The sequence below is a fragment of the Protopterus annectens genome, chromosome 13.part0 (genome assembly GCF_019279795.1).
Source record: "Protopterus annectens isolate FY-2018-M chromosome 13.part0, PAN1.0, whole genome shotgun sequence".
NCBI classification, from domain to species: domain Eukaryota; kingdom Metazoa; phylum Chordata; order Ceratodontiformes; family Protopteridae; genus Protopterus; species Protopterus annectens.
In genome coordinates, this window is record NC_056747.1 from 1,257,383,469 (window position 1) to 1,257,411,267 (window position 27,799).

At 46.0% G+C, this 27,799-nt stretch overlaps 1 protein-coding gene across 1 annotated transcript in view; it reads left to right on the top strand.

The window, feature by feature from the left end:
• KPNB1 (karyopherin subunit beta 1) overlaps positions 1-27,799 on the top strand; it is a 2,271,876-nt gene that overhangs the window by 1,210,924 nt on the left and 1,033,153 nt on the right. The window contains exon 13 of the mRNA XM_044055271.1: positions 21,870-22,017. Coding sequence (XP_043911206.1) covers positions 21,870-22,017 — 148 coding nt within the window. The remainder of the gene's footprint in view (positions 1-21,869; positions 22,018-27,799) is intronic.

A 27,799-nucleotide genomic window follows, 5' to 3' on the forward strand; every position in this document is an offset into this window, starting at 1 on the left:
CCAGGGTCCCAAAGGGGCTAAAGCTTCTATGGCTAAAAATCATGTGCCCTTTGAAAGGGATTCCAGAGCCCTAGATAGATGGGGAAAGAAGATATACACCTCAGCTAATCTGGCTATGAGAGCGTTAAATTGTCAGTTTCACATGCTGAAATATCAGCAATTCCTAATGTCTCAATTAAAACAAAATGAGCACACATTCTGAACAGTCTGAATTCAAGGAAATGCAGGATCTGTTGCATGCAGCTGAACAGGTGGGCAAACATACTTTACAATGTGGATTTGATTAATTGGAAGCTTCCTGTAGAGTAGCTGTTACTGGGTCTGTCGTACGTAGACATGCTTGGTTAAAAGAACAAACCCTACCTGATCATGTTAAAGCAAAATTATTGGATGCACCTTTACAGCAGGATGTATTTGGTGTCAAAGCAGAAGAGGTTTTAAAGAAAATGGAAGATAAGGCAAAGTCTATGCAGATGGTCAAGGATTTTTAGCAGGTACAACCCCCTCGTTTCAGCAGAAATTGGCCAACAAAAAACTGGTCCTTTCCAGCTTCTGACAGATCAGAGGGGCAAATAGATGCCCAATGGGCAGAGGCACAAAAACGAATTACAGCTCTCATGGACATGAGAGCCATTCAACAGGTACCTACAGAGGAGCAAGGGCAAGGATTTTACTCAAGACTCTTTCTAGTCCCAAGAAAGGACAAAGCATGGAGACCCATTCTGGATCTTTCAATTCTGAACACCTATCTGCAAGTACCAAAATTCAAGATGCTAACACTACAGCAGCTTCTTCCCATGCTGGGCAAGAATGCTTGGTTAGTAATGTTGGACCTCAAGGAGGCATACCTGCATGTCCCTATCAGACAAAATTGCAGAAGATACCTCCGCTTCATTGCAGGTTCAACCCATTATCAATTCTCTGCACTGCCCTTTGGCTTATCTACTGCGCCCAGGGTCTTCACAAAATGCCTGGCACCAGTAATTGCATACTGCAGACAGAGGAATTAAAATCTACCCATACCTGGACGACTGCCTTATTCAAGCAGAAAGCAAGGACATTCTTTTAAAGCATCTGGCATTTGTCAAACACCTTCTAAGTTGCCTAGGGTACACAGTAAACGAAAAGAAATCAAAACTAGTGCCCTCTCAAAACATAATATTCCTGGGTGCCAGATTGAATACAATGGCCCAGATGGCTTCTCACGCCAGGCAAGCAGCTGACTCAATACTTCAAAATAATGGCAACAAAGACCCAACTCCCTGCAAGAAAAATTCTGCAGGCCTTGGGATTCATGGCATCTTGCATTCTACTAATACCATTTGCAAAACTGCATATGAGGAAATTACAATGGTACCTGAAAAGCGTATGGACTCAGCACAGACACAGCTTGGAAACAGTACCACTCATTCCCTGCCTTCAACAGGAGTTTCGATGGTGGGCACAGGCATGTCACCTCAACAAGGGTCAGCCTTTCACCTTACCCACAGCCAGGCAAACTGACAACAGATGCATCGGACTATGCCTGGGGAGCACACATGGCAGGACAGTGCATTCAGGGCAAATGGACTACAGATCAAAGGCATCTGCATATCGATCAAAAAGAAATGCTAGCAGTACAGAATGCCCTAACAGCTTTCAAGGACCTCTTACACCCAGGACATCTAATAATAAAGACTGAATACCACAGTAATGTGGTACATAAACAAGCAAGGGGGCACACATTCCTACCCTATATGCAGGCAAGCAATGACCTTGTGGAACACAGCACTGTCTTACCAAGTTCAACTACAAGCACAATTCCTGCTGGGAAAGAAAAACACATTTGCAGATGACCTAAGCAGAAACATGGACCCCCACGAGTGGAAACTAGATCCACAAGTACTTGCAATAACTCAAAAATGGGGATGCCCAGACATAGATCTGTTTGCCAGCCCCCAAAACTACCAACTTCAAAAATTTTGCACAAGGACATTCCATCCACAAGCTTGGAAAGTGGCCGCCCTCTCATTCAGTTGGAAAACATTAACAGTGTATGCCTTTCCTCCACTGCCCTTTCTAGCAAAGGTACAGCTGAAAGTCAGATTAGAGAGGCCACAAATGATGCTCATTGCACCAGACTGGCCACGCCAGCACTGGTATCCTATTCTAAGGAACATGACCCATGGCCCACCATGGATTTTGCCACAAATTCCTCACCTCACCCAGCGAGACAATCCGAATCGACACAGTCAGCTCAAGACTTTAAACCTGGCTGCATGGCAAATTACCTAAACCAGCCAACACCTCTATCCATATCTGTTATGGATGTCATTCTGGAGGCCAGGAGGCCCAGCACCAGGAAAACCTTTTCAGACAAATGGAAAAGATTTTGCGCCTGGAACCAGGCTAAAGGCCAAAATCCCCTTGATCCCAACATTCCTCAGATTCTACAATATTTAACTGAGATGTTGCACAAAGGACTTTCCTTTGGATCTATTAAGATCCACGCCTCAGCAATTTCAGCTCATTACAACACGGATCCTCCTTTATTTTCACATCCACTCCTAAGACAGTACCTCAGAGGGGCTAAGAACATAAGACCGCCCAGGAGAGCACCAACACCTACTTGGGATCTCAACTTTGTTCTGGAAAAGCTTACACTGCCACCCTTTGAACCAGCTTTTTCAGCTGACTTAAAATTTCTTTCATGGAAAACTGCCCTGCTACTAGCAATAACTTCAGCTAGAAGAGTCTGAGCTACAGGCACTAATGGCAGTGGAGCCTTTCCTCATTTTTCATCAAGACAGAGTCTCTACGAACTAACCCTTCCTTTATGCCAAAGGTGGTATCCAGTGTGGCCCTAAACCAAACAGTTCATTTGCCAACCTTTTTCCCAAATCCCCAGAACAAAGGAGAAAGACTCCTGCACTCTTTGGACATTCACAGACAATTACGTTACTACTTGGATAAAACTAAGGCTTTCAGAAAATCTGACCAGCTCTTTGTAGCCTATGCTGCAGGATCACAAGGAAAAGCCATTTCAAAACGGACCATTTCTAAATGGATAGGACATTGCATACGTTTCTGCTACACGCATCATGGGAAACCGGTACCTGCTAACATTAGGTCCCACTCCACCAGGGCTACAGCTATGTCAGCAGCCTTTCTCAGGGGGGTGCCAACCAAGGATATTCTGGAAGCTGCAACTTGGAGTTCAATGCACACCTTCACCAAACACCATCACTTACCTCTTTATTCTAAGACTAGAGCTGGTTTTGCCACTGCAGTTTTGCAGGTCCTACTAGCTTCTTCTAACCCTATTTAGCTCCACCATCCATCCCTAGCTTTCGGACTCAACCCAAGTGTGATGACTGCAGCAGGGTAACACGATGAACATAGTACAGTTTTGTACCTACCATAATTGTAGATGTTAATGTTCACCCTGCTGCAGTCCAGGTTACCCTCCCTCCATCCCCTCTGAACTAGCTGGACTTATCTATACCATTCTATCCTATGCAACCTCTGTGGTGTATTTGCTTGTGCCTGCAGGTATTGTTTTATTTTTATATGTACATCTTTATATAGCAATATATATTGCCTACCTATTGGGGGCACCTGACATTTGGGGCAAGAAAACTGAAGAAAATGGCGTTGGATGCCTCTTGTATACCACTGGCGCATAGATGTCTGGGAAGAAGCGACAGCAACCAACGCCGAACCAAGATTTTGGAACTCAGGCCGACTGCGGGACCGCCTGACGTCAGGATAACCCAAGTGTGATGACTGCAGCAGGGTGAACACTCTAACATCTACATTTTATGGTAGGTACAAAACTGTAGTTTCAGAACTTGAGGGTGAAAAATGTAGAAACATCTTAAAGCTCCAGAAGCAGGATGAGATGTTATCCGTACTTCTGCATTGATTTAGTGTTTTGGGGCCAAAAGTGTGAGGAGGAACTTCTAGAAGGAAGCATGGAATTTGGATTCCTTCCTAGCACTGAGTTGGAGGGTGTATTGCGATAGGTCATTAGTTTGAAAGTTCAGTAGAGCTGTCGCCTTTTTTGGTATAATGTAAGAGGTTTTTCCATATTTTTGGAGCACAGGTTCGTTGTACTCAAATATTACAGTCCTGTCTTAGGAATTAGTTTCTGTGCAGCAGACAGTAGTTGGCCCAAATGTCAGCGTCTTTCCCAGCCATCAGAGCATCGAGGTATGTTGGCCAGTACCATGTTGAATTTTCTTGCAAGACTGCATTACTCAGCATAGTTCAGTCCATCAGTTGGCTTGAATCACCAGTATTTCTGATAAAGTACCCAGTTATCTTTATCTCAATGTTCAGAAAAGTCAGTAGCATCCTTTTGTGTGGGGAAACAAATCCCTTGCAAATACTTTGATTCATATTGCCTTTTGCTAAGGGCCATAGCATAATGGCCCTAACATTGTTTTGTCCTAGGATCCATTAGAGTAGGGCTAAGTCTCTCCAGCAGCATTTAAAATCCAGATAGGGCAAGGGCCATCACATGCCATGGTGTTTGCTGGTTCAGGCTGTTCCTTAGAAATGAAGTTCCCGAAAGATTTTGGAGCCCAGTCATTTGACTCCACACTTGTAATTTTTAGATACAAGGAGCATTTTCAGCCCACTTTGTCTGTCACCTGTTAGGTTGTCTGCTGGCATGGCCCCTTCGGAGGCTGCCATGTCACGTCTGCTCCTGACATGCGACACCAGGCAACAGCTTTCAAAGATCGTTCTTTGACCACAAGTAAACGCTATCTTTTGGTGGTGGTGATGAACGTAGCACTTGGAAAGTGGATTGAGGTCACAGCTGCTTGCCTGAGGTTTTGTCTTCCCTTAACCCCCAGCTTTCCAAGTCAGAGGCAGGCTGGTTTTTCCCAGCCAATGCCCTTGGTCCCCTGCTTTATCTAGGTCAAGCTAGCGCAGGACTTGAAGTCTAGGCAACCCACCCTGTGCAAGACTCTTGCTTATCCATATCCCAACTCCACTCGCTTGAGACTTCCTCTCCAGAGACCTAGCTACAATGATTTCAACTGCTCAAATCTGTCCTAAAAAACATTTACTGCTACTCCATTGATCCTTCCCTGGAAAAAGGGGTAGTCCCTTCCCTGATGCCCTCTGCGGAGATTCTGATTTCTTGGTGTACGAGGATGCAGAGCACCTTTCCCTTCAGATTTGTGAAATGACTCCCTATCCTCAGCCTCACGCCCTGAGAATTTATCCTTGGAAACGTCCTTCATAGAATGAAGGAAGCCTTAATTTGGGAGTCTACAGCATTCCTCTAGGGCTTTTCTGTTTATCTCTAGACCTCTTGTGATAACTGCATACATAATTTTAGAGTAGCTTCTAAAATAACTTAAAAGGCATAAATATTTTACAGTAAAAGCTATTAAAACTGTGTAGAAGTTACAAGCATACTGCTCAACTGTAGAGACTTGCAGAATGTCCATATTTTTGCCTCATTTTGGGCGTGTTCCTCTTAAAATCTGTACCTTTCTGGCAAATGGCTGAGGATTGAAGTAATTAAATGACAAATATTTGAGTTTGACTACTCATCCTTCAGAAAATCCATGCTAATGCAAAACCCATCAACTTTCTAAGTTTGTAAGAGCAATATTTAAAATCTTGTCCTATTTGTCCCCCCATCGTTTTAGGGTTTGTCCAGATTTTTTGCTTTAAGTGGCTGACCAGTATGGTTACCTGTATACTTTACAGTGATTCCTCTGACTAAATACTGTAGATAGCAAAAAGGGTTTGTGTGTAGTATAAACTGTCATTATCTTGACATAACCCTTCGCATTGACATAACCCTTCGCATAATGGCAAGAAATGTCTTGAGTGCATGTTGAGATTCACACAAATATGAAAAATTGTGCATAAATGTGTAAGAACGCAATCTGAAGATGTGCAAAGTAGAGTAAAAATAAGTGTGAAACATCTAGTGTTTCTGTTTATGCCATGCAGTAGTTTGTCACTGATTTTGAAATGTGTACATATAGATATATTTTTCATAATTACTAACAGCCAGCAATATCTGCGGTACAGTAACAAGTGGACAGTACTGAATTTGTCTGCTACCATGGCATTTCACACCATACCCCTCAATAGCATGTGGGTATTATGAAAATGTGACAAAATATGAATAATTGGCAAACAATTACTTTCTCTTTTGCAGGATATCTTGGATTAGAAATTTGTAATTGTGTATTGATTTGCACTTGTTAGAACTTCCTGTTAGCAGATATGTTAAGTCGGACAAGGGCTTGGACACCATAGGGAGCTATGGATGTTGACTGGAAATTTACAAAGAAGGACTTGTAGGCTAGAGTTCAGAATGACTCCATGGTACTGGGGGATGGAGCCCTGACTTGCACTCAGATTTCAGATGGGGCCTTAGTGGAGGAGAAGTTAAAGGGGTATAGCTTACCTGTCTTCCCAAGCAGGAGGGTGGAGTTTGTACTGCCCTGGGTAACTATAGAAGTCTCCCTGATGCAGGCAGTAGTGACCACTGCTTATGCTGTTTGGGATATGACTGGGCTGGTTAAGAGGGAATGCTTTTTGCAGGCTGCCCATTGCATATCTCTCCAGTGCTTAGGTGGTAGTTCATGAGATTAAGACGGAGAAAAATCAAAACCTCTAACCACTCATAATGGCTGTCTTGAGAGCACTTCTCTGTCAACTTGTCATCTGGTGAAGGGAACAAATGAGCTGATTGTCTGATGGCCAGCTAGGCCAAAGTTGCAAATGCAATTTATCCACAATTTTAGTGCAGTAATTGATTTGCACCAACGGACTAAAGTCAAAAATGTCCTGCAGCTTAAATTACTACGACATCTAAATCTAAAGAGGTGATTAAAATCAATTTAGCTTTGTTTTAATTTTTATTGCATACACGTCTCCATTGTGTTGCATTTCCTGTAAGACAGTTTAAAAAAATTACCATGGTTTTGTCTTGGTGGGTTGCTTGGCAAAATTTTCCCTTGGCTTTTAAAATGCCTGCCTTCTACGGAAGACTTTTAGGTACCACTTGTCTTACCCCCCCCCCCAATTTTGATTTTTATTTTGAAGGTGCATTTAACAGTGCTATTTTACAATTTCTATTGTCTTCCTGCTTAGACTTGTCTTCCTGTCCAAGTCCTTTTGGGTAGATTAGTGTGATCACTACTTTCACAAGGATCATTATCAACCCCATTAAGTCAATTTTGTTTTGTCTGTTTTTGTTGCAGTCCCAAAAATGTAATTCTCGTTGACACTTTTCTGAAATATATTCAGTAGCAGGTTCTGTGACTGTTTGCACACATACCCAAAAAGGCATATACTATACCCATAAGTAACTTTATTTAACCTGAGGCATTTGGGCACATGCTATTAAGGATGACCCAGGAACATTGTATGATTGCCTTGGCGAGAGTGGCACAATTTCAGTAGAAATTGAAGGAATCAAACTTGTGACTGCAGAGTGAATTTTAGCTTCTGTCCTCGACTATCTGAACTAAACTGCCAGACCTGTGTATCTTTGTCACTTGAGCACCTGTGGCTCAAGCTGGCTACGGTGTAAAATTTCTGCACGGTCCCATCCAGGCAAATACTGAATCGGTTTTATTTCAAACTTTGAGCTGGGACCCACTCTGGCTTCTGTGGGCACTGTTTTTATAGTGCTTACCATTCCTTACCTTGTGTCTTGAATACTTGCATTGCCTTGTCTGCTTTACATACAGCTTACTAGACTGTTTGCTTTCTTGCCTCAGGCAAGTCTGTGATCACTTCTGGAGCCTTTTCCCATTCTATAGTAACTTGTAAATTTCATAAGTCTTGTTTCTAAAGCTTTTGCATACTTCTAATCTAAGCATTCCAGCGCTAAGGAATATTTCACCCATCAGTTTCCAGTATTTCAGAGGGTAGTGACCAGGTTGTCATGCTTTTCCGCCAACAGACTCCTGCAGCACCTGGGCTGCTACCTAAACCCTGGTGAGCCTGGTCATCACTGGGTGGATTCCATCCTTCTACCCTGCATTGCCAGCAAGTAGACTGTTGCAAGTCCAGTTGCAATCCTTGGAACAGTATCTGTTTTTCTGTTCCCTTGGCTTGTACTACTCGCACAGCTTTTTCTTTGTATGTGGAACATGACGAAAGCAGGCCAGCTTGGTCGTCTTTGCTGTGAATGAAGTGGATTACTGTTGCATTTTCTGATCCTATTCCCATGTTGCAGTATTCTGCATAAGGGTTTATCCTTAAGTCTTCCGTACGTACGACCAGTATCCAAAAGCTTTCAGTCTCTGCGGTGCGGGAGATGTCTGATGTGGGCTATAATGGTGACAGCACACACCAGCCTACAGATCTTTTTTCAGGCGCCAGTTGTGTGCTCTGCTCCTGTTGTCTGATTCGTTTAATCAGATGAGTACCCTATTTGGGGCCCTTTTCATTCCTTCTGCATGTTTAGTATTGCTTGTTCATGCCATCCAGAAAGGGTGTCAGTGCGGCACCAAATCCCACATTAGGATGCCCGTAAGTGTCTTTTCTGTAGGAGATGATCACATGACCGTAGGACCTGCCCAGTTTGCCAGGCATTCATATCTAAAACATTATCTTGAAAACCAGTGTCTGAAGCAGGTTGTTTACGGATGGAGAGTTTCTTGAAAACCAGTGTCTGAAGCAGGTTGTTTACGGATGGAGAGTTCCTTGGACGTCTCCACAAAACTGCCAAAAAACAAGGCCCAGACCTTAAGTCTCTTTACTGCTGAGCCTCTTCCAGGCCGATCCCCAACCTGTGACTGACTTAGGCCTGGTTTATGTATCTGGACCCAGATCTTCCACTCTGAGGTCGGGGGGGGGGGGTACCTCCAAGGATGCTGCACTAACCTTGGGAGAGTGCATGTCAGTAGAGACTATTCCAGCATCTGTCTGCCGGGGAAGGGGGGGGATTGTGTTTTCTGGGGAACCGTCTCGGCCCTTAGAGCCCTTGCAATCTCCAGTTTCTAGACAGGCATCCACAGGCCCTCTTAGAAAAGAGGAAACCAGTTTATCCCTCTACAGAAAGCATGCCTGATTGGCAGGCTTTCAGTCAAAGCCTTTTCAGTGCCTTTATGGCACTGAGGCCTACCACTGCTGTTACTGGTTCCACCTCTCCTGAGCCCTAGGCCTCAGCCTACTGACACAGCTACTAGGGAAGAGGAAGTCCTTTCAGATTCCTCTCAGGAATCATTTTCTTACAACTCCAACTATCTTCTCCTTGGGAAACAGATCCCCAGAGGAAGAGTCAGTAGACCCTGACTCCCCAGTTGAAGATCTGACCTTTAGACAATCGGCAGGATGAAGGATCACTTTAAATGGGAATCATCTGAGATGACTGTGGTACAGAAGAGGTACTACGACCTCATTCAAAATGGAAACCCCCAGTCCATCTGCTGTCCCTCTTATCCTGCCAGCCGCCTTGGATGCCTTTTCATCTTTAAACCCAGACTCCCAACCTCCTGCCCCACACAGACCAGGAAAGCTTTATAAGGTGCCTGACACTGGTTAGCATCTGCTTGTGTCCACCTGCTGATCCTGCCACTATCAGGCTGTGGACCAAGCTTCCAAATTCCTACCTACTACAACCAATCTCCCAGCTGACAGACAGCAAAACAATGGGAAGGTTGGACAAAAAGATATATACTTTGGCTACCTTGGCCATCAGAGCTACAAACTACCAGACCCACATGGCTAAAGTATACCTTGTCCTGCTTAGAATCTGCCGAAAAACACCTGGCAGATATTCCAGACTCCCTGCCAAAACGTCATTGTCCCCGCTCCTGGCAGTCTCCTCCCAGGTCACCAGACACTCAAGTGTAGTTACGATGCTCCTGAATCCTTAGCCAGGTCAGTAGCATCAGCATCTGCCTTGCGCAGATATTCTTGGCTTTGCCTACAACCCCTGCCAGCTGATATCAGGGCAAAGCTCAATAATGCTCTCTTGGATAATGCTGCAATTTTTGATTCTAAGGTGGTAGACCTTCAAATCACTGCAACAAAAAGGTAAAGAAATGCAGGATCTGAAATATTTACTAGTTTTACCTATCCCCAAGCTTCACAAACTATCCAGCCAAAACCCAGTTTATTAGGAAGCACTCCCACCCTGCTCCTCCTTCAAGGCCTCGTAAGCCCACAAGGAAACTCTCTCCAGCTAGAGTATCCCCTTCCTCTAGCCAGAGGACTCCGTTTCAGGACAGGGCATGTAGCTTCTGACTTACCTGCCACTCTTGCTTCCTCCTCTCCCTCCTATGCCACTGTCTGCTCGCCCCTCGGTCTCCCTGTTTGGACCCATCTCACTTCAGACAAGTGGGTCCTTTTCATACTTCAAAATGGTTACTTTGTCCTGGATCTCCCCTCTTGTAGGGCAAGGCATGCCTCTACCACCTGCTCAGCAACTGCACCTCTTGCAACTGGTAGTCCAGACCCTGTTGGACCAGGGCACTATAGAGGCAGTCCCATTTACTGCAAAAGGAAGAGGATTCTACTCGAGGCTCTTCCTGGACCCCAGGAAGGACGCACCCTAGAGACCCATTCTAGACCTCTCTTAACCTTTTTCTAAAAGTCCCTACCTTCAAAATGCTAACCCTGCCAGCCCTTTTCCCTCATTCCTCAAGGATTCCTGGCTTCATTAGATGTCCTGTTCCAATATTGCAGTATTCTGCTAGTGGGGTTGCTTTTCTGGTCATCTTGTCTGGCCAGGTTACCAAAGCTTTTCCAGTCCCTCTTGGTGCGTCGGACGTCTGACATGTAGACAGGCACGTGGGCCATAAAGGCGACATCTGTAAGCACCAGCCCTTCAAACTTTTTCAGCTGCCAGCTGTACTCATGTTCCCCCTACTCGTGGACATTGGATCCATTTTGCATTAAAGATAACTACCCTGTTGGGGCCTTTTTTTCCATCCATTGTATTTTATAGTGCATGTCCAGTAAGAGTAAGTGCAATTGAGGTGGTCAGAGATTCCACATAAAGATACGGCCAGTGTCTGTTTTGTCTAGGTAGGGAGCACGGTTATAAAAGCTGCATCATCCCAAAGACCCTTCGCCGCTGCTTGCATGCACTCGACTCGTACCTTGAGAACCAGCACCTTAGATAGCTCTGTATGAAAGTTGCCTCAAACTCCCTATCCGAACTGCCAAGGAAAAGGGCCAAGCCTATGCAGCCTACTTCTACTGCGCCTCCCTCTGCTGCTCCTCAGCCTGTAGCTGCCATCAGCTTGGCTGAGGACCAGGCTTCCACCACTACAGATAGTGGGTACCTTTTAGGGGGCCTCTCAATCTAGAGTGGACAACATGTCTGGGGAGGATGTGCCAGTGCCAGTTCGACGCGTGGGGGCGACCAATACTTCCGATGGGTGCTTCGGACCCAGCCTCTGCCACTCCTACAATTATTTCCAGGCTTACCACCAGCCAGATAGGCCTTCGAAGAAAAAGCAAAAGACCAGGCATATTTCTGACACCAGAGGCCTTACTTGACTGGCAGGCCTTCAGCCAGAGGCTCTTCAATGCTTGCTTGGCCCTTAAGCCTTCCTTTGAGCTTACCCCTGCGGCTCCACCTCTCCTCAGCCCTAGGCCTTCATTAACCTGAAAAGACTGTGATCCATCCTGCAGAGGGGGAACTGTCTGATTCCTCTGAGGGCTCCCTCTCCAACTCTGCCCCCCTGGGGTATGGATCCCCTGAAGAGGCCTCTGAGTGCGATTCCCCAGTGGAAGACCTAACCTTTGGGGACCCTGGTAACCTGATGAGAGAACACTAAGTGGGAATGCTCAGACATGTCTGAGACAAAAAAGATTTTATGATCTGATTCAGATCTAATCAAATCAGTCTCCTGTCCAACCTGCCTTCCTGGATGCATTTGCTGCAGCATCCTTTAATCCAGGTTCTCTGCCACCTGCTCCTCTAAGGGCAGACAGATTATACATGGTCCCTGACGTAGACAAATTCCTTTTAAAGTGCCCTTTAGCAGACCCTGCCACTATTTCCATTCCTATGGACAGGCATCCAAACTACTCTTTACTGCCATTATCCTGCCTGCAGATAAGGACAGCAAAACTATGGAGATGTGAGGAAAAATGATTTATACTTAAGCTACCCTAGCTTTTAGGGCAACAAATTTCCAGTCTCACATGAACAAGTACTCCCTGGCTCTCCTGGACAAAGCATCCAAAGAGCTTAATGTCATTACTAACGGCTACCAAAGCATCCTTGTCTTCCATACTCAGGCTTGTCTCACAAGTACTCCCTTAGGTGCGAGTACGATGCAGCTGAGATCTCAGCCAGGTCAGCTGCATCGGCATCCATGCTTGGAAGATATTCCTAGTTACTCTGCAGCCCCTCCCTGATGACATTAGATCCAAGCTCCTAGATGCCCCCTTGGATCACTCTGCTGCCTTTGGTGCTAAGGTAATTGATCTTCAGGCCTCTCCAGTAAAAAGGGAAAGAGCTTCAAGATTTCAAGCACCTCCTGGTCTCCCCAAAGTTCCAGAGAAACTTCCGGACTAAATTTATAAGAAAGGCATCAAGGCCTTCAGGCCCCCCCCAGGTCTAGGCCTCCCAGGAAACTGCTCAGCCAAGGACCTGTCAGGCCTCTGGCCAGAGGCCTTCCTTTCCAGACAGAGCAGGCAGTATCTGGCTGCCTGCCACCATTTCCTTGTCCACCTGTCTCCCCCTGCCTGGTCCCTGATAACGACAGACAAATGGGTCTTATCTGGATGGATACTTTGATTTGGATCACTCCCCCTGCAAGACTTGCCTATCACTTCCCCTCACATCCCAAGGGTTCCTCCTACCCTAGGTCTTAAACCAGCTACTCCAAGGCACCATAGAATCAGTCCCTCCATCCCCCTGCTAGAGGAAAAGGTTTCTACTCAAGATTTTTTCATTTTTCTCTTGCCCAGAAAAGTACCATGGAGGCCCGTCCTAGATCTCTCCTGCCTCAACCTCCCTCCTTCAGGATGCTCACCTTAACCCACTCTTTTCATTCTCCCTCAGGCCTTCATGGTAACCCTCGACAAAAGGTGGCCTATCTTCACATCACCATAAAGTGTACCTCTAGGAAATACTTCTGATTCCTAGCACGCTCTTCTCAGTTTCAGTTCTGTCCGTTGACTTTTGGGTGTTCACAGTGCCTAGCCCCGGTCATTGCCTCCTGCAGGATAAGGGGAATACATTCCCATACCTGCAAGATCTTCTCATTCAAGGGGAAGACAGACCCTCCTGGCTCACACCAAGGACCTCCTGCCTGCACCATGCTGCAGTCTCTAGGGTTCCTGATAAATTTCCCGAAGTCCCAACTCCACACCACACAGGCTATTGCCTTCCTGGGAATCAGAATCAGGACAGACGTCGGGCTGACTTCCATCCCTGAGGAAAAAGTGGTCTGCCTCTCCCACTTCCAGTCTGCCCTCCCATCAGCTCTTACTGTGTGAGTTAATTCCTAAGACTTCTGGGGTACATGGCAGCTACTATCCCCATGTTGCCCCTAGTGAGGCTACACATGAAAATTTCAACTGTACCTTCACTCTGTGTAGACCCTGCACTCTCATCCTTTGGAGTTCAGGGTTCCACTCCTCCCCTGTCTTCAAGAATTAAAATGGTGGCTTGCCCAAGTTGCCCAGAATCTGGGCCTGCCCCTACAAATGCCCACCCCTTCCCAGATCATGCACACAGATGCCTTAGGCCTGGGCTTGGGGGGCAGCTCTGGGCCCAAGGACAGTGCAAGGTTTGTGGATAGGCAGGGACAAATGCACATAAATATCAGAGAAATGACACCAATACTCCTCGCCCTGTAGGTTTTCCACACTTACCTGCAGCAGGGCTTCTTAAAAATCTTCACAGACAATTCCACAGTGATGTGGTATCTGAACAAGCAAGGAGGGACGAAGTCCTACCTCCTATGCAGACTAGCTCTACAGGTATGGGATCTGGCCATCTCCCAGGGAATCTTCCTCCAGGCAGGCTACATCCTATCCCAGCACAACTCTCGGGCAGGTTCATTAAGCAGAACTATCAGACAGCCACAAATGGATGCTATGATGGGTGTTCCTAGATCTGGTCAACAAGTGGGGGGTATTCCTCTGATAGACCTGTTTGCCTTCTCCAGAAACAGGCAACTTCAGCACTACTGCTCCAGAACTCACGACCCAAAGGCGTTGCAAACAGTCTCCTTCTCAGCATCATAGGAGAGGATCCAAAAGGTCATACTGAAAATTCAGCAGGACTCGCTGAAAATCTTGCTGGTGACCCATATTGGCCAAGACTGCACTGTTTCCCTCCATCTGTCCAAGGGCAATCGCCACAGGTTACTCCCCTCAGTGGACCCATTCACACAGCACAAGGGGACACACACCCACAGTGGCAGTCTCTGCACCTCTCCCTGTGTCAGGATTCTGATCCTCTTTAGACACCTGTACAATGAGGACATGCTTTGTCCTGCGGGAGGCCAGAAAACCCAGCGCAAGAAAATATCTCCAAATGGAAAAGGTTTTCCTTCTGGTGTAATGAGATGGATGGAGATGCTGAACAGTGACTTGCCTCTGATTCTGTCCTACTTATGTGAACTCTTGGACAGGCTCGTCATACTCTTTAAAAGTACACCTGTCTGCCATTTCTGCTTGCCTACATATGGATCTTCTGCTGGCATCCAGATTACCAGCCAAACTCTTCCTGAAGGGGGTTCTGCACCCCAGACCTCCCAGGAAACCATCCCCTTTTCTCTGTTATCTGAATTGTGCTAGAAAAACTCGAATGCCACCCTTTGAACCAGCTGACAAGGCCACCTTAAAATTTTTTGCACATGGAAAATTATCCTGCTAGTAGCTTTGACATCAGCCAGGAGGGTCTCTGAGCTTCAAGCCCGTATGGCTACCTTGCTTTTCGTGGTTTTCCATCTGGACAGGGTCAAGGATAAAACCCTTCCTTCACCCCAAGGTGGTTAACTACTTCTCTGCCTACCTTCTTCAGTCAACCTCAGGAAGATATTGAGACCTTCATTCTCTAAATGTCTACAGACAACTGATTCCATTTGCATAAAACTAAACCTTTTCGCAAATCAGACCAACTGTTTGCCCCTTCCACCCCAAGGCTCTGGGGAAGGCAGAAGGCAAACGGACCATTTCATCATGGATTGCCAAGGCCATCTCCTTCAGCTACACACACCATGGGAAGACACTTCAGGCAATGTCAGGGCCCACTCCACAAGAGCTGTGGCCTCTGGTGCCTTTTTCAAAGGCCTAGAGACTAACTCCATTCTGGAAGCAGCCACTTGGTCCTCTGTACACACCTTCACCAGACACTAAAAACTGGACCATATTTCCAGAGCCAGGGCAGGTTTTGTTAGGGCTATCCTGTATGGATTCCTTCAGTCTTCTACCAGGCCCCCACCACACAACCTATACTGAGCTTTGGTATTCACCCACTAGTAGAATACTGCAACGTTGGAATAGGGCATAAGTTGTGCAAAAACGTACCATAACCATAGATGTTTCGTGTTTCACTGTTGCAGTCATTACACTTGGGTTATCCTGCTGGCAGGCGACCCGCAGTCGGCCAGAGTTCCAAAGTCTTGGTCCGGCGTCTGTTGCGGTCGCCTCTTCCCTGACGTCAGTGCGCCAGGGGTATAAAAGTTGCAACCAATGCCATTTTCTGTCGGTCTTTCTTGCCGCGCGTTGCCCAAAGCAAAAGCAGTTCGCAAGTGCCGGTCAGCCGACTCCTGAGATTTTCAAAATTTAATTTCAGAACCAAAGTCTTCAGTAAAGCTAAGTACCCCGTTGGGGAAACTTTTTTCTTGTTCCAGACCGATGTCAGAAAAAGTTAACAATTGTATTTCTTGTGGGAAGCGAATACCTCAAGGATTTTCACTCTTACTGTATTCTTTGCCTAGGCCCTGATCACAACGTTGCTAGCTGTCGGTTTTGTGCTAGATTTAACCATCACACTAAGCGTCTGTTCGATTTTGCATTTCATTACTTTGGCCGAAGATTTAATTATGTAATGCCATCGGACCAGCCGACAACCAGAGTTTACAAAAAAACGCAAGGACAAAAAAAGGATAGGCATCTGAGGTCCAAAACTGAGGACAAGGCCTCTGCTAGGCCAGTCGCAGGTTCGCTGGTTCCCAGTGAGGCGCTTTCGCAACCCCTGGCGCCTGCTACCTCAGAGCCACAGGCCGCTTCAGACTCCCACGTGGAGCCGACTGGGCCTCTGGATACTCAAGGTATTGGACACTCGGAAATCTTCCCCTCAGATGGGTCCAGAGCCACTGAGCAGGCATCGGCTTCTGAGGGTGTCTTCAGACCTACACAACTATATATTAAGCCATCTTCAGCTTCAAAGACTAAAGCAGCTTTAAAGACGAAGAAACCAGTACAGCATTCTCCTGCTTAGACTTGCATACCTAAAAAAACAGATGCTCAAAATGGCCGAAGACCTAATTACTTTGATCAGGGGCTCCCATCCCCCTCCTGATAAGAGGCCTAGGCAAGAGACAGATTATGGCTCTTCTGATCAGGTTTCTATTTCTTCTAATTCCTCTTCTGAACAGGATTTACTCCATGCTTCCCTATGAGGATTCTGATGCTGAAGAATCCATTCCTTCAGCCTCTCCTCCTGAGGATTATTCTTTTGGGAAAACCATGCATACCATGAGGGAGCATTTCCACTGGGAGAGCCAAGACTATTCTGAATCTAAGAAAAGGCTCAGGGACTTTCTACTACTTCCTCAGCACAGACCCCTTAGTACAGACCCCTTGCTATTCCACCTGTTCTAGACATTGTAGACGTGTTTTCAAAGTCCGGCCTGTCCCCTGACTCTTTACCCCCTGGACCTGGTAAGCCAGACAGATATTACAGGGTCCCGGATTCTCATAAATTCCTATATAAAAACCCCGCTGCTGACCCAGAAACTATCTCAGGGTCCCAAAGGGGTCAAAGCTTCCACTGCAAAAAGCCCTGTCCCCTCTGATAAGGATTCTAGGACTCTAGACAGATGGGGGGGAAGTCTACACTTCTGCTACCCTGGCTGTGAGGGCTTTAAATTGTCAGTCTCATATGCTTAAATATCAGCAATATTTAATGCCACTGCTTAAACAGAAATTGTTGACAAATACTGAATGTTCAGAGAACAAGGAATTGCAGGATTTATTGCATGCAGCTGAACAAGTGGGAAAGCATACTTTGCACTGTGGTTATGATTCACTGGAGGCCTCTTGCAGGGCTGCTGTTACAGGTTCTGTTATTAGAAGGCATGCTTGGTTAAAGGAACAGAATCTGCCTGATCATGTTAAAGCAAAGTTATTAGATGCGCCATTACAGTATGATACTTTGGTGCTAAAGCAGAAGAGTTGTTTGAAAAAAATGGAGGATAAAGCAAAATCCATGCAGACAGTCAAGGATTTCTTACAGGTACAGCCACCCAGGTTTAGCAGGAACTGGCCTTCTAAAAATTGGTCCTTTCCAGTGTCAGACAGGCCACAGAGGCAGATACAGGCATCCCAGAGGCAGATCTCATCCCCAAGGCTCATACAGGCCTAAACAATGGGGTGTTGCTACCTCCAAAAGCGGAGAAGACAAATCACAGCCTTACAGGAGACGGTCCCATTGACTTTCCTCTACCAGATCCAAGCACTTTTCTTTTGGCAGCCCCCTTAGGGGGAAAACTAGCACTTTTTTCATCAAATTGGCAAATGGTTACCCAAGACAAATGGGTCCTGAACAGTGTCCCAAGGCTACAGGTTCCATTTTCACACACTACCAAGGTCAAAAGGTATGCCAGACCTGCCACACAGTCGGTGGGCAGAGGCACAAAAACAAATTTCAGCCCTCATGGACATGAGGGCCGTTCAGCAAGTACCACGCCAAGGGCAAGGATTTTACTCCCAACTTTTCCTAGTACCCAGAAAGTACAAAACCTGGAGACCAATACTGGACCTGTCTATACTAAATACATTTCTGGGAGTTCCAAAATTCAAGATGTTGACTCTACAGCAGCTACTGCCCATTCTGGGCAAGAAGGCTTGGCTCGTAACTTTGGACCTAAGAGGCATACCTGCATGTCCCAATCAGACAATCTGGCAGAAGATACCTCATATTCATAGCTGGCTTAATGCATTACCAATTCTTTGCACTGCCCTTTGGCTTATCTACTGCGCCCAGGGTCTTCACAAAATGCCTGGCACCAGTAATTGAGTTTTGCAGACAAAAAGGAATTCAAATATATCCCTACTTGGACGACTGCCTAATTCAAGCAGAGAACAAAGATATTCTTCTAAAACATCTGGCGTTTGTAAAAAGATTACTAATTGGCCTAGGGTACACAGTAAACTAAAAGAAATCAAAAGTAGTGCCCTCGAGATATTCCTGGGTGCAAGCTTAAATACAACTGCCCAGATGGCTTATCTCACGCCAGACAAAAGCATCTGACTACTTCAGGAAATTGGCAACAAAAACACTCATCTGCAAGGACAATCATGCAGGCCTTGGGTGGCATCCTGCATTCTACTAATTCCATATGCCAGAATGCATATGAGGAAACTGCAGTGGTATCTAAAAAGTGTTTGGACTCAGCATTGCCACAGCCTGGAGACAGTAATTGCACTCATTCCCTGCCTGCAACAGGAGTTTCGATGGTGGGCAGTAGCCTGTCACCACAAGGGTCTGCCATTCAGTCTACCCACAGCCAGACAGACAACGGATGCATCACATTATGCCTGAGGGGCCCATATGGCAGGAAAGTGTATTCAGGGCACATGGTCTGCAAACCAGATGCATCTTCACATCAATCAAAAAGAGATGCTAGCTGTTCAAAATGCCCTGACAGCTTTCAAGGACCTGCTTCATCCAGGACAGTTATTGATAGACAACACTACAGTCATGTGGTACATAATCAAGCAGGGAGGTACACATTCCTATCCCCTCTGCAGACTAGCAGTGACCTTATGGGACACAGCATTGGCTTTTCAAGTACACCTGCAAGCACAATTCCTGCCAGGAAAACAAATACTCTGGCAGACGAACTAAGCAGAAACCTCATGGATCCCCATGAATGGAAACTGGATCCACAAGTATTCAGCATTATGATAAAGAAATGGGGATGCCCAGACATAGATCTATTTGCCTCCCCTCACAACTGCCAATTGCAGAGATTTTGCACAAGGATTTATCACAAGCAAGCATGGAAAGTGGACGCCCAATCCTTCAGCTGGAAAAATCGTAACTATATGCTTTTCCTCCGCTGCCTCTCCTTCCCAGGATACTCCTAAAGGTCAGACAAGAGAAGCCAAAAATGATACTGATTGCACCAGACTGGCCACGCCAGCACTAGTACCCAATCCTAAAGAGCTTGTCTCAAGGTCCAGCATATATATTGCCTCAAACGTCTCACTTGCTGACCCAACAAAACAATCCGATCCTGCGCAGCCAACTCAGGACCTTAAATCTGGCAGCATGGCGGATAATGTAGCCATTCAGAACACACCTCTTTCAAAAGCTGTTTTGGATGTTATCTTGGAGGCCAGGAGGCCCAGTACTAGAAAATCTTATGCAGAGAAATGGAAGAGATTCTGTGCTTGGAACCAGGAACAAGGCATTGACAAGTGTCTACCAAATATCCCTCAGGTTTTACAATACCTAACATATGCTGAACAAAGGCCTTTCTCATTATTTAAGATTCATGCCTTTGCCATTTCAGCCCATTACAATGTGGATCAACCTATCTTTTCTCATCCTTTAAGGCAGTAACTCAGAGAGGCTAAAAACATTAGGCCTCCAAGGAGAGCACCTATTCCGGCCTGGGATCTCAATTATTTTTTGGAAAAACTCACTGCCTCCTTTCGAGCCAGCATCAACAGCAAATATAAAATTCTTATCCTGGAAAACTGCTCTGCTCCTAGCAATAACCTCTGCAAGGCGAGTCTGAGTTACAAGCACTCATGGCTGTGGAACCTTTTATCTTTCGTCCAGACAGGGTTTCTCTGAGGACAAACCCTACATTTATGCCTAAGGTGGTGTCCAGTGTGGCTCTCAACCAAACCATTCACTTGCCTACCTATTCAAATCCACAGAACAAGGGTGAGAAAATTCTGCATTTTTTGGACATACACAGGCAGCTACGCTTCTTGGACAGAACTAAAGCTTTCATAAAGACTGATCAACTTTGTGTCATAAGCTGCCGGATCACAAGAAAAGGCCATGTCAAAATAGACAATTTCTAAATGGATAGGCCATTGCATCCGTTTCTGCTATTGTCAACATGGCAAATCAGTGCCTAAGGGCATTAGGCCTCATGCCACCAGAGCAGCAGCCTTCCTCAGAGGAGTACCAACCAAAGATATCTTAGTGGCTGCAACCTGGAGTTCAGTGCACACCTTCACGAAGCACTACCACTTACCTCTTTACTCTAAGTCCAGAGCAGGCTATGCCACTGCAGGGCCTCATAACCTCTCCTAATCCTATTTAGCCCAGCCACCCATCCTCAGCTTTGGGATTCAACCCAAGAGTAATGACTGCAACAGTGAAACACGATGAACATAGTACAGTTGTGTACCTACCATAAGTGTTGATGATAGTGCATTCACTGTTGCAGTCCAGGTTACCCACCCACCATCCCCTTTTTCTTTGCTGGGTCTATCTGCACTTCTGTATCCTATACAGCCTTTTTGGTGCATTTGCTTGTAGATGAAGGAAATGTTGTTTTTGTGCATGCATATTTTGCAGCCTACCAATTTGGGGGCACCTAACATCTGGGGCAAGAAAAACTGAAGAAAATGGTGTCTGCTGCATCTTTTATACCCCTGGCGCACTGACGTCAGGGAAGAGGCGACCACAACCGACGCCGGCCCTAGACTTTGGAATTCTGGCCAACTGAGGGTAGCCTGCCAGCAGGATAACCCAAGAGTAATGACTGCAACAGTGAATACGCTCTAACATCTACATTTATGGTAGGTACACAACTGTACTTTTCATCAGTCCTATTTTTATGGCTGTTTATCTGTAATCTGCCAACTCTATCTGAGGTAAGGTAACTAGGAGTGATGCATTGTGGGTGGGGTTGAAGCTCAAGTTTTTGGCCTGTGTGAGCTTTAGGAGCAGTGGAGACTCACATTTCTCTAAACCAAACCCTATTGGTCTAGGATAAATGAAGATTGACAACTTGAAAGGAACATTATGGTGAGTACATGACTTTTTTTTTTGTATGATTATGACCTTTGAGTAAAATTTCCATAATTGTATCTCTGCTATTGCATTTTTTTTACAGATCCACTGTCTTTAGTAGACCCTTAAACAGCATACTTTGCAACAATACAGTATACTTCACACCCACTTTAAAGTTCACCTTTAATGTTGCCATTACACCATTTTAGGAGGTGCTCAGAACTCCCAGTGTACTTTGCTGTTTTTTAGATGCGTCTTGAAACATCCAGTGAAATGCTTTTTTGAACAGCGTTGCTGCCATGCCTTCGTCTCTCGGTTTATTTTTAAGTGCATTTATGAGGGTGCTCATTTATTTGGTCTTGACCATATGTCAGGAAAGAGCTGTGAAGGGAAATGTTTTCGACCCATTGTGGCTCCTCTGAAGTTCCAACTGCTGAAAAGTAGAGCTTCCCTTTGGATGTTTCTGTGCATTTGGCTTCTGTTGCAGTCCTATAAATTTTTCAAGTTGCAGTGTCTCTTGTACCTGAATGACAGCATTGGCTCCTTCAGTGTTCTAGGAATATACTGCCAGTTTTAATGATTGTGCTTCTGACATCAGGATATTTTTATGTAAAAAGCTGAGATATGGTAGCTGCACTAAAAGTTGGAGTTGCTCATGAGTTTGGTTGTTTAATTTGAAGCATTTGTTTTGATCCTCTGTTGCATTGATTTTCTGCAGGCCTGATGGTCACCAGAATAACCTCAGAAGTGCAGCTTATGAAGCTCTGATGGAGATTGTAAAAAACAGTGCAAAGGACTGCTATCCAGCTGTACAGAAAACTACTTTGGTTATAATGGAGAGGCTACAGCAAGTGCTGCAGATGGAGGTATGAGTTTTTTCATAGCCTGTATATAATTTGCTATACGAGTCCTACATGTAGGACCGGTCACTCTGTTTAGAACTTAAGTGCTAATCTCGTCTTGATCAGTTAATCTCTTCCTGACATTCAGTTAGATAACTGATCAATGTCATTATTACTATGTTGCTGTACTCTTGATGTGGGATTTTCCATCTCAGGTGACTCGTACATCTGCTCCTACACAAAAGCTTCAGCTTGGCTGTTGCAGCTGCGTGGGACGTCACACATAGGGCCATAAACTAGGTTCCTTAAATGTGACGTCAACATGCAAATACCCCTAAACTTTTCTCCCGCGCACTAACTCATCATGTGTTTTGCTCCTTCAACGCAAACTTCTAAAAAGCCAAGTACCCCGCTGGGGTTTTTTTCTTCTATTATCTTGCTAAGCTTGGTTTGTTGTAGCTAGCCATAGCCAGTGTCAGCAAAAAAAGGGTAAATGCCCAATGCAGGCGCCAGATTCCCCATAAAGACTCTTGACCGCTGCATTTTATAGCTTAAGCTGGGAGCACTATCACACGCCTGCTCCATTTGCCAATCATTTGTACCCAAGACCCTGAGTAGCCGTCTGGCTGCCTTTAATTTTTATTTGGAGAACCAACGGCTTAAACATTTAGCCCTTAGGATGGATCCCAACTCAGAGGCATCGACAACATCTGTGTAAGAAGACAAAGTTTCCTAGGCCCTCTTCCTTTGCCGCTCAGCTGCCAAACCCCCTGCCATCTTCAGATTCAGGAGTTGAGGGGCACTCTGAAGAACTGTCAACTTAAGCGGCAACCTTTGTGGCTGCCTTTTTGCAGCAGACTTACTGGCACGTCCCCAGAGCCAGCCCAGACCCAGGCTACCGTCGTGGTCTAGGGGGTACCAGACTTAGAGCCTCAGACCAGATCCCTCCTCTCGAAGCTATTTCTGTCTTATTGGCATCTGACTCCAGGCCTGCGCCCAAGTCCACTCCATCTAAAAGAAAGGCCAAACATTTGACTATAATTGAGGAACGCCTACCTGACTGTCAGTCCTTCACTTCCTCCTTGATGCAGGCTTTGTGGTCCTCAGGCCTTCAGCCTCCTCTCTCTGCCACTGTTAAGCCCTAGACCTGCTTCTGCTTCTCTCCTCCCTCCAACCTCTTAGGATAGGGAAGAAGAGCAAGACACTGATTGCTCCTTCTGAGGAATCCATCTTACACCTCACAAATTGCTTCCCCTCAGGAGTAGTACTCATCAGATGAATCTATCGAGGGAGACTCTCCTCCAGATATTACATTTGGTGAAACCATCACCAAAATTAATGTTTCAAATGGGACACACCTCAAATGTCTGAAACCCAGAAAATGTTCTTTGCATTGTTACAGGTAGAATCCCCCTCACCTTTTGCTATCCAACTTATCTCTGCATCTAAGACACCAGACTATCAGCCACCTGCCCCTAAATGCCCAGACCGCTTTTACAAGATGCCTGAGGATCAAAAATTTCTAGTCACCCCCCGCCGATAGGATTGGTAAGGTCTGCACCTCTTCCACTTTGGCTTTCAGAGCCATCAACTATCAAACTCATATAACCAAATTTGCTTTGGATTTGGTTTCTCAAGCTGCCACCTTACTAGCCAGTACTCCTGCCCCAGTAAAGCTGACATTTCTGCAAAACTTTCTGTGGCTGCCCAAATAGCCAGACACACTTATCCGATGTAGCTATAATGCTGCAGAGACTTCTGCCCGCTCTGCAGTATCTGCCTCTGTTCTTGGAAGATATTCCTGGCTTACACTTCAGCACCTACCAGAGGACTTGGATCTTGGATGCCCCCCCCCCCCCCCGACCCAGACTACCTGTTTGGAAAACAATCTGCAGCTCTGTTCAAGAACCTGCAAGAAAAGATTAAGGAATTACAAGACATAAAACATCTATTGGTGTCCCCATCCCCAAATACTATCTGAACTACCCGGCCAGGGCCACTTTTGTCAGACGTAACCCAGCCCCTGCTGCATCTGCCTCTTCCAGGCCTAGAGTAGGTAGCAGAAGAACAACCTCTTCTAGGGCAGCTGTCCCTCAGCCCCCCCAGGCAGCCCTTTCAAGACAGAGGAGGCCCCAACAATGCGCAACTGCCTTGCCCCCTACCCCACTGCCATTTTGAGGAACAATCACCACAGACATATGGGTCTTGGCCATCATCCAAAAAGGATACTACCTTTCCTTGAAAGAAAGGCCACCCTTAAGAAGCATTCCATTTCTCCCCAGAAATCAAAGGCATCTTTTGCCATGAGTCCTGACCTTCTGAACTTGGGTGCCATAGAACCTATCCCCTCAGGACAGGAAGGGAAAGGTTTCTACTGTCAAGTGTTCCTGGTCCCCAAAAACGACCATGGAGATCTATTTTAGACCTTTCCTTCCTAAATCTATTCTTACAGGTGCCCACCTTCAGAATGCTGTCGCTCCCAAGCCTCCTTTCTCATAACTTTCCAAGGCTTTCGTGGCCACATTGGACCTAAGAGGCTTACTTGCACATTCCCATACTACCTTCCTTCAGAAAATATTTGCGTTTCTTTGGACTCTCCTCATTTCCAATTTACTGCCTTGCTATTTGGTCTGTCCACTGCCCCCAGAGAGTTCACAAAATGCCTGGCACCTCCCATTGCAGAACACAGGGAAGTCAGATTTATCCCTACCTAGACAACATCCTGATCCTGGCAGACTGCAAAGAAAACCTTTTCTGCCCATCTGCTATTCACCATGTCCCGCCTACAAACTCTGGTGTTTACAGTAAACCTCCCAAAGTCATCCCTAACCCCAGAGCAAGACAAGATATTTCTGGGTTGCAGAATCAGGACAGACCTAATGAAGGGTTTTCTACCCCAAGACGGTCAGCTCCCTGACCTCCCATTTCAAAGCCCTGCTGCAGACCCATATAACCACTGCAAGGCAATTCCTACGGACCCTGGGCCCTTATGGTAGCAATCACTATACTTCCACTTGCCAGATTGCATATGCGAAAGCTACAAAGGTATCTAAACATTTGGTCCCAACACCAGCATCCCCTGGAACAAGAAATCACACACTTACCCTGCCTAAACGCAGACGTCCACTGGTGGATTCAACAAGTACAGCTAAATCTTGGCCTTCCCTTTTAGTCCCCACTTCATACTCTGGTAATGCATACAGATGTGTCAGGATGGGGAGCCAACTTGGCATCCTACATGGTTCAAGTAGCATGGCACTCTACACTGAAGGCCAAATACATCAATGTGAGAGAAATGACAGCAGTTCTTCTAGCCCTTCAAACCTGCAGCCCCCTGTTTCTAGCAGGTGTGCTCCTAAACGTTAGACAATACCACAGTTATGTAGTATCTCAACACGGAGGGACAAAAGCATACCTCCTGTGCAAACTAACATTGTGGATATGGAGCTAGCCTCTCGCCACAACCTGTCTCTGCAGGCATCCTACATCCCCTTGCAGGACAAAAAACAGACTTGAGCAGGGTATCCTCACCACAACACGAATGGATGCTGGGCAGGACAGTCTTCCTGGCTATAGGCCACCAGTGGGGCACTCCTCAAATAGACCTGTTTGCCTCCCCCCAGAATAGACAACTGCAGACCTTCTGCACCACGACAGACTCCCCTCTAGCCTGGAGAGAGCAGATGCTTTCAGCATCTCTTGGAAGGGGAAGTTTCTATGACTTTCCCCCCTTTCCCACTAATTTAAAAAAATTCTCCTAAAAATGAGACAAACCAAAAATCTTGTTAGTGACTCCCTACTGGCTAAGGCAGCACTGGTTCCCCCTACTTCACAGTCCAGCCAAGGGCGATCACAAGTTACCCCACAAGGTGGACCTTCTGACACAACCAAAGGGAGCTCTCATCCACCCATACTTGCAGATGCAGTCACTGACACTGTGGTTGATAAACTTTTAATTCCATTCAGGCACCACTAATCAGAGGATGTGCTTTCAGTCCTGAGGCCAGGAAACCTACTACAAGAATACCTAGCTAAATGGGAAAGATTCTCAAAATGGCATCTGGACAAGGGTATGGACCCATGCATTGCAGACCCCCCTTGTCCTGGTTTACATGTGTGAACTTATAAAAGGTGGGGTATCATACTCTTCAGTTAGTTCATTTCTCTGCAATCTCAGCCTGCCTACCCCTAGAAGCCCCCCCTGCTAGCCAGGCTCGATAAGCTTTTCTTAAAAGGGGGTCCTACACATTAACCCTCAAAGAAACCCCATCCCACCACCCTGGGACCCTGAACTTCATTCTGGAAAAGCTAACCCAGCACCCATCTGAACCTGCTGGGACAGCTACCCTTCAGATGTGTACATAGAAAACAATCCTGCTAGTGGCCGTAACTTCAGCCAGAAGGGTGTCAGAACTACTACTTTCCACAAGGACAGGGTAACACTTTAGAACTAACCCCTGCATGCCTAAGGTGGTAAACGATTTGTCATTAAGCTAGTCTATTCACCTGTCCACTTTCTTCCCCTCTCCCACCAATGAAGGGGAAAAGATTCTTCATTCACTGGATGTACACAGTTGAGATTTTACCTGGACAAAGCAGTCCATTAGGAAATGCACTTAACTTTCATACCACTCCAGGGCCATCGGCAAGGCAGTCTCCAAACAAACCCTTGCCTGTTTGATCAGAAAAGCCATTTGCTTCTCTTACACTCACCATGGCAAAAATCACCCACTAGAGTTGAAGCTCGCTCCACCAGAACAATGGCAGCCTTCAAAGCCTTCATCAAAGGTCTGGACACTGCTTACATTATGGAAGTAGCTACATGTTCCACCATACACATCTTCACCAAACACTACAAACTAAATGTCTCCAGAGCGCGAGCAGGATTTGCCAGGGCAAATCCTACAGGGATTCTTAGAATCAGCCTCTTCTGCCACCCTTCATTCCAACTAAGCTTAGGTACTCTCCCACATCAAGAATACTGCAACACAGGAATAGGACATAGAGTAGTTGTGTAAAATTTAACCATAACCATAGGTTATCTTTGTGTTTCACTGTTGCAGTCATTACATTAGGGTTATATGCCTGCAAGTAGCCCTCAGCTGGCCTGAATACCAGTCTTGGATTCCTGCATGTGATGCTGTTCCTCCTTCCATGACGTCAGGTCATCAGGGGTATAAAACATGCAGCCGATGCCATTACATCAGTCTTTCTTGCCGTGCGGTGCCCGAAGCAGAAGCAGTTCGCAAGTTCCGGTCGGCCAACTCCTGAAATTTTTTCAGGTTTCATAACCGAAGTCTTCGAAAAAATTAAGTACCCCGTTGGGATCCTTTTTCTTGCTCTTAACCGATGTCCGTAAAAGTTAACTATTCTCTTACCTGTGGAAAGCAAATGCCTCAAATTTTCGTTCGTATTGCATTCCTTGCTTAGGCCCAGACCAGGATGTCCCTCGCTGTCGGTTTTGTGCCATATTCAACCACCGAACTAAGTCTGTTTTCACAGCAAATTATTTTGGGTTTAACAATCCAGAAATGGCTTCGGTAAGCCATCTGACTACCGATATTCCTGGAAAATGTAAGAATAAAGAGACTGCATAGGTCCAAAACTGACTACGCCTCCGTTAAGCTAGTCGCCAGTTCACCAGTACTCAGTGAGGTGCTTTCGCAGCCTGCTACTTCAGATTCACAGGCCTCTACGGAGACCCATTCGAAGTCCAGTATGCCGCAAGATGCTTTGACTATGAAACCTGCTGTTGTCTCTACCTTGGATGGGTCCGCAGCTGCTGTACAGGCACCGGATTTTGAGG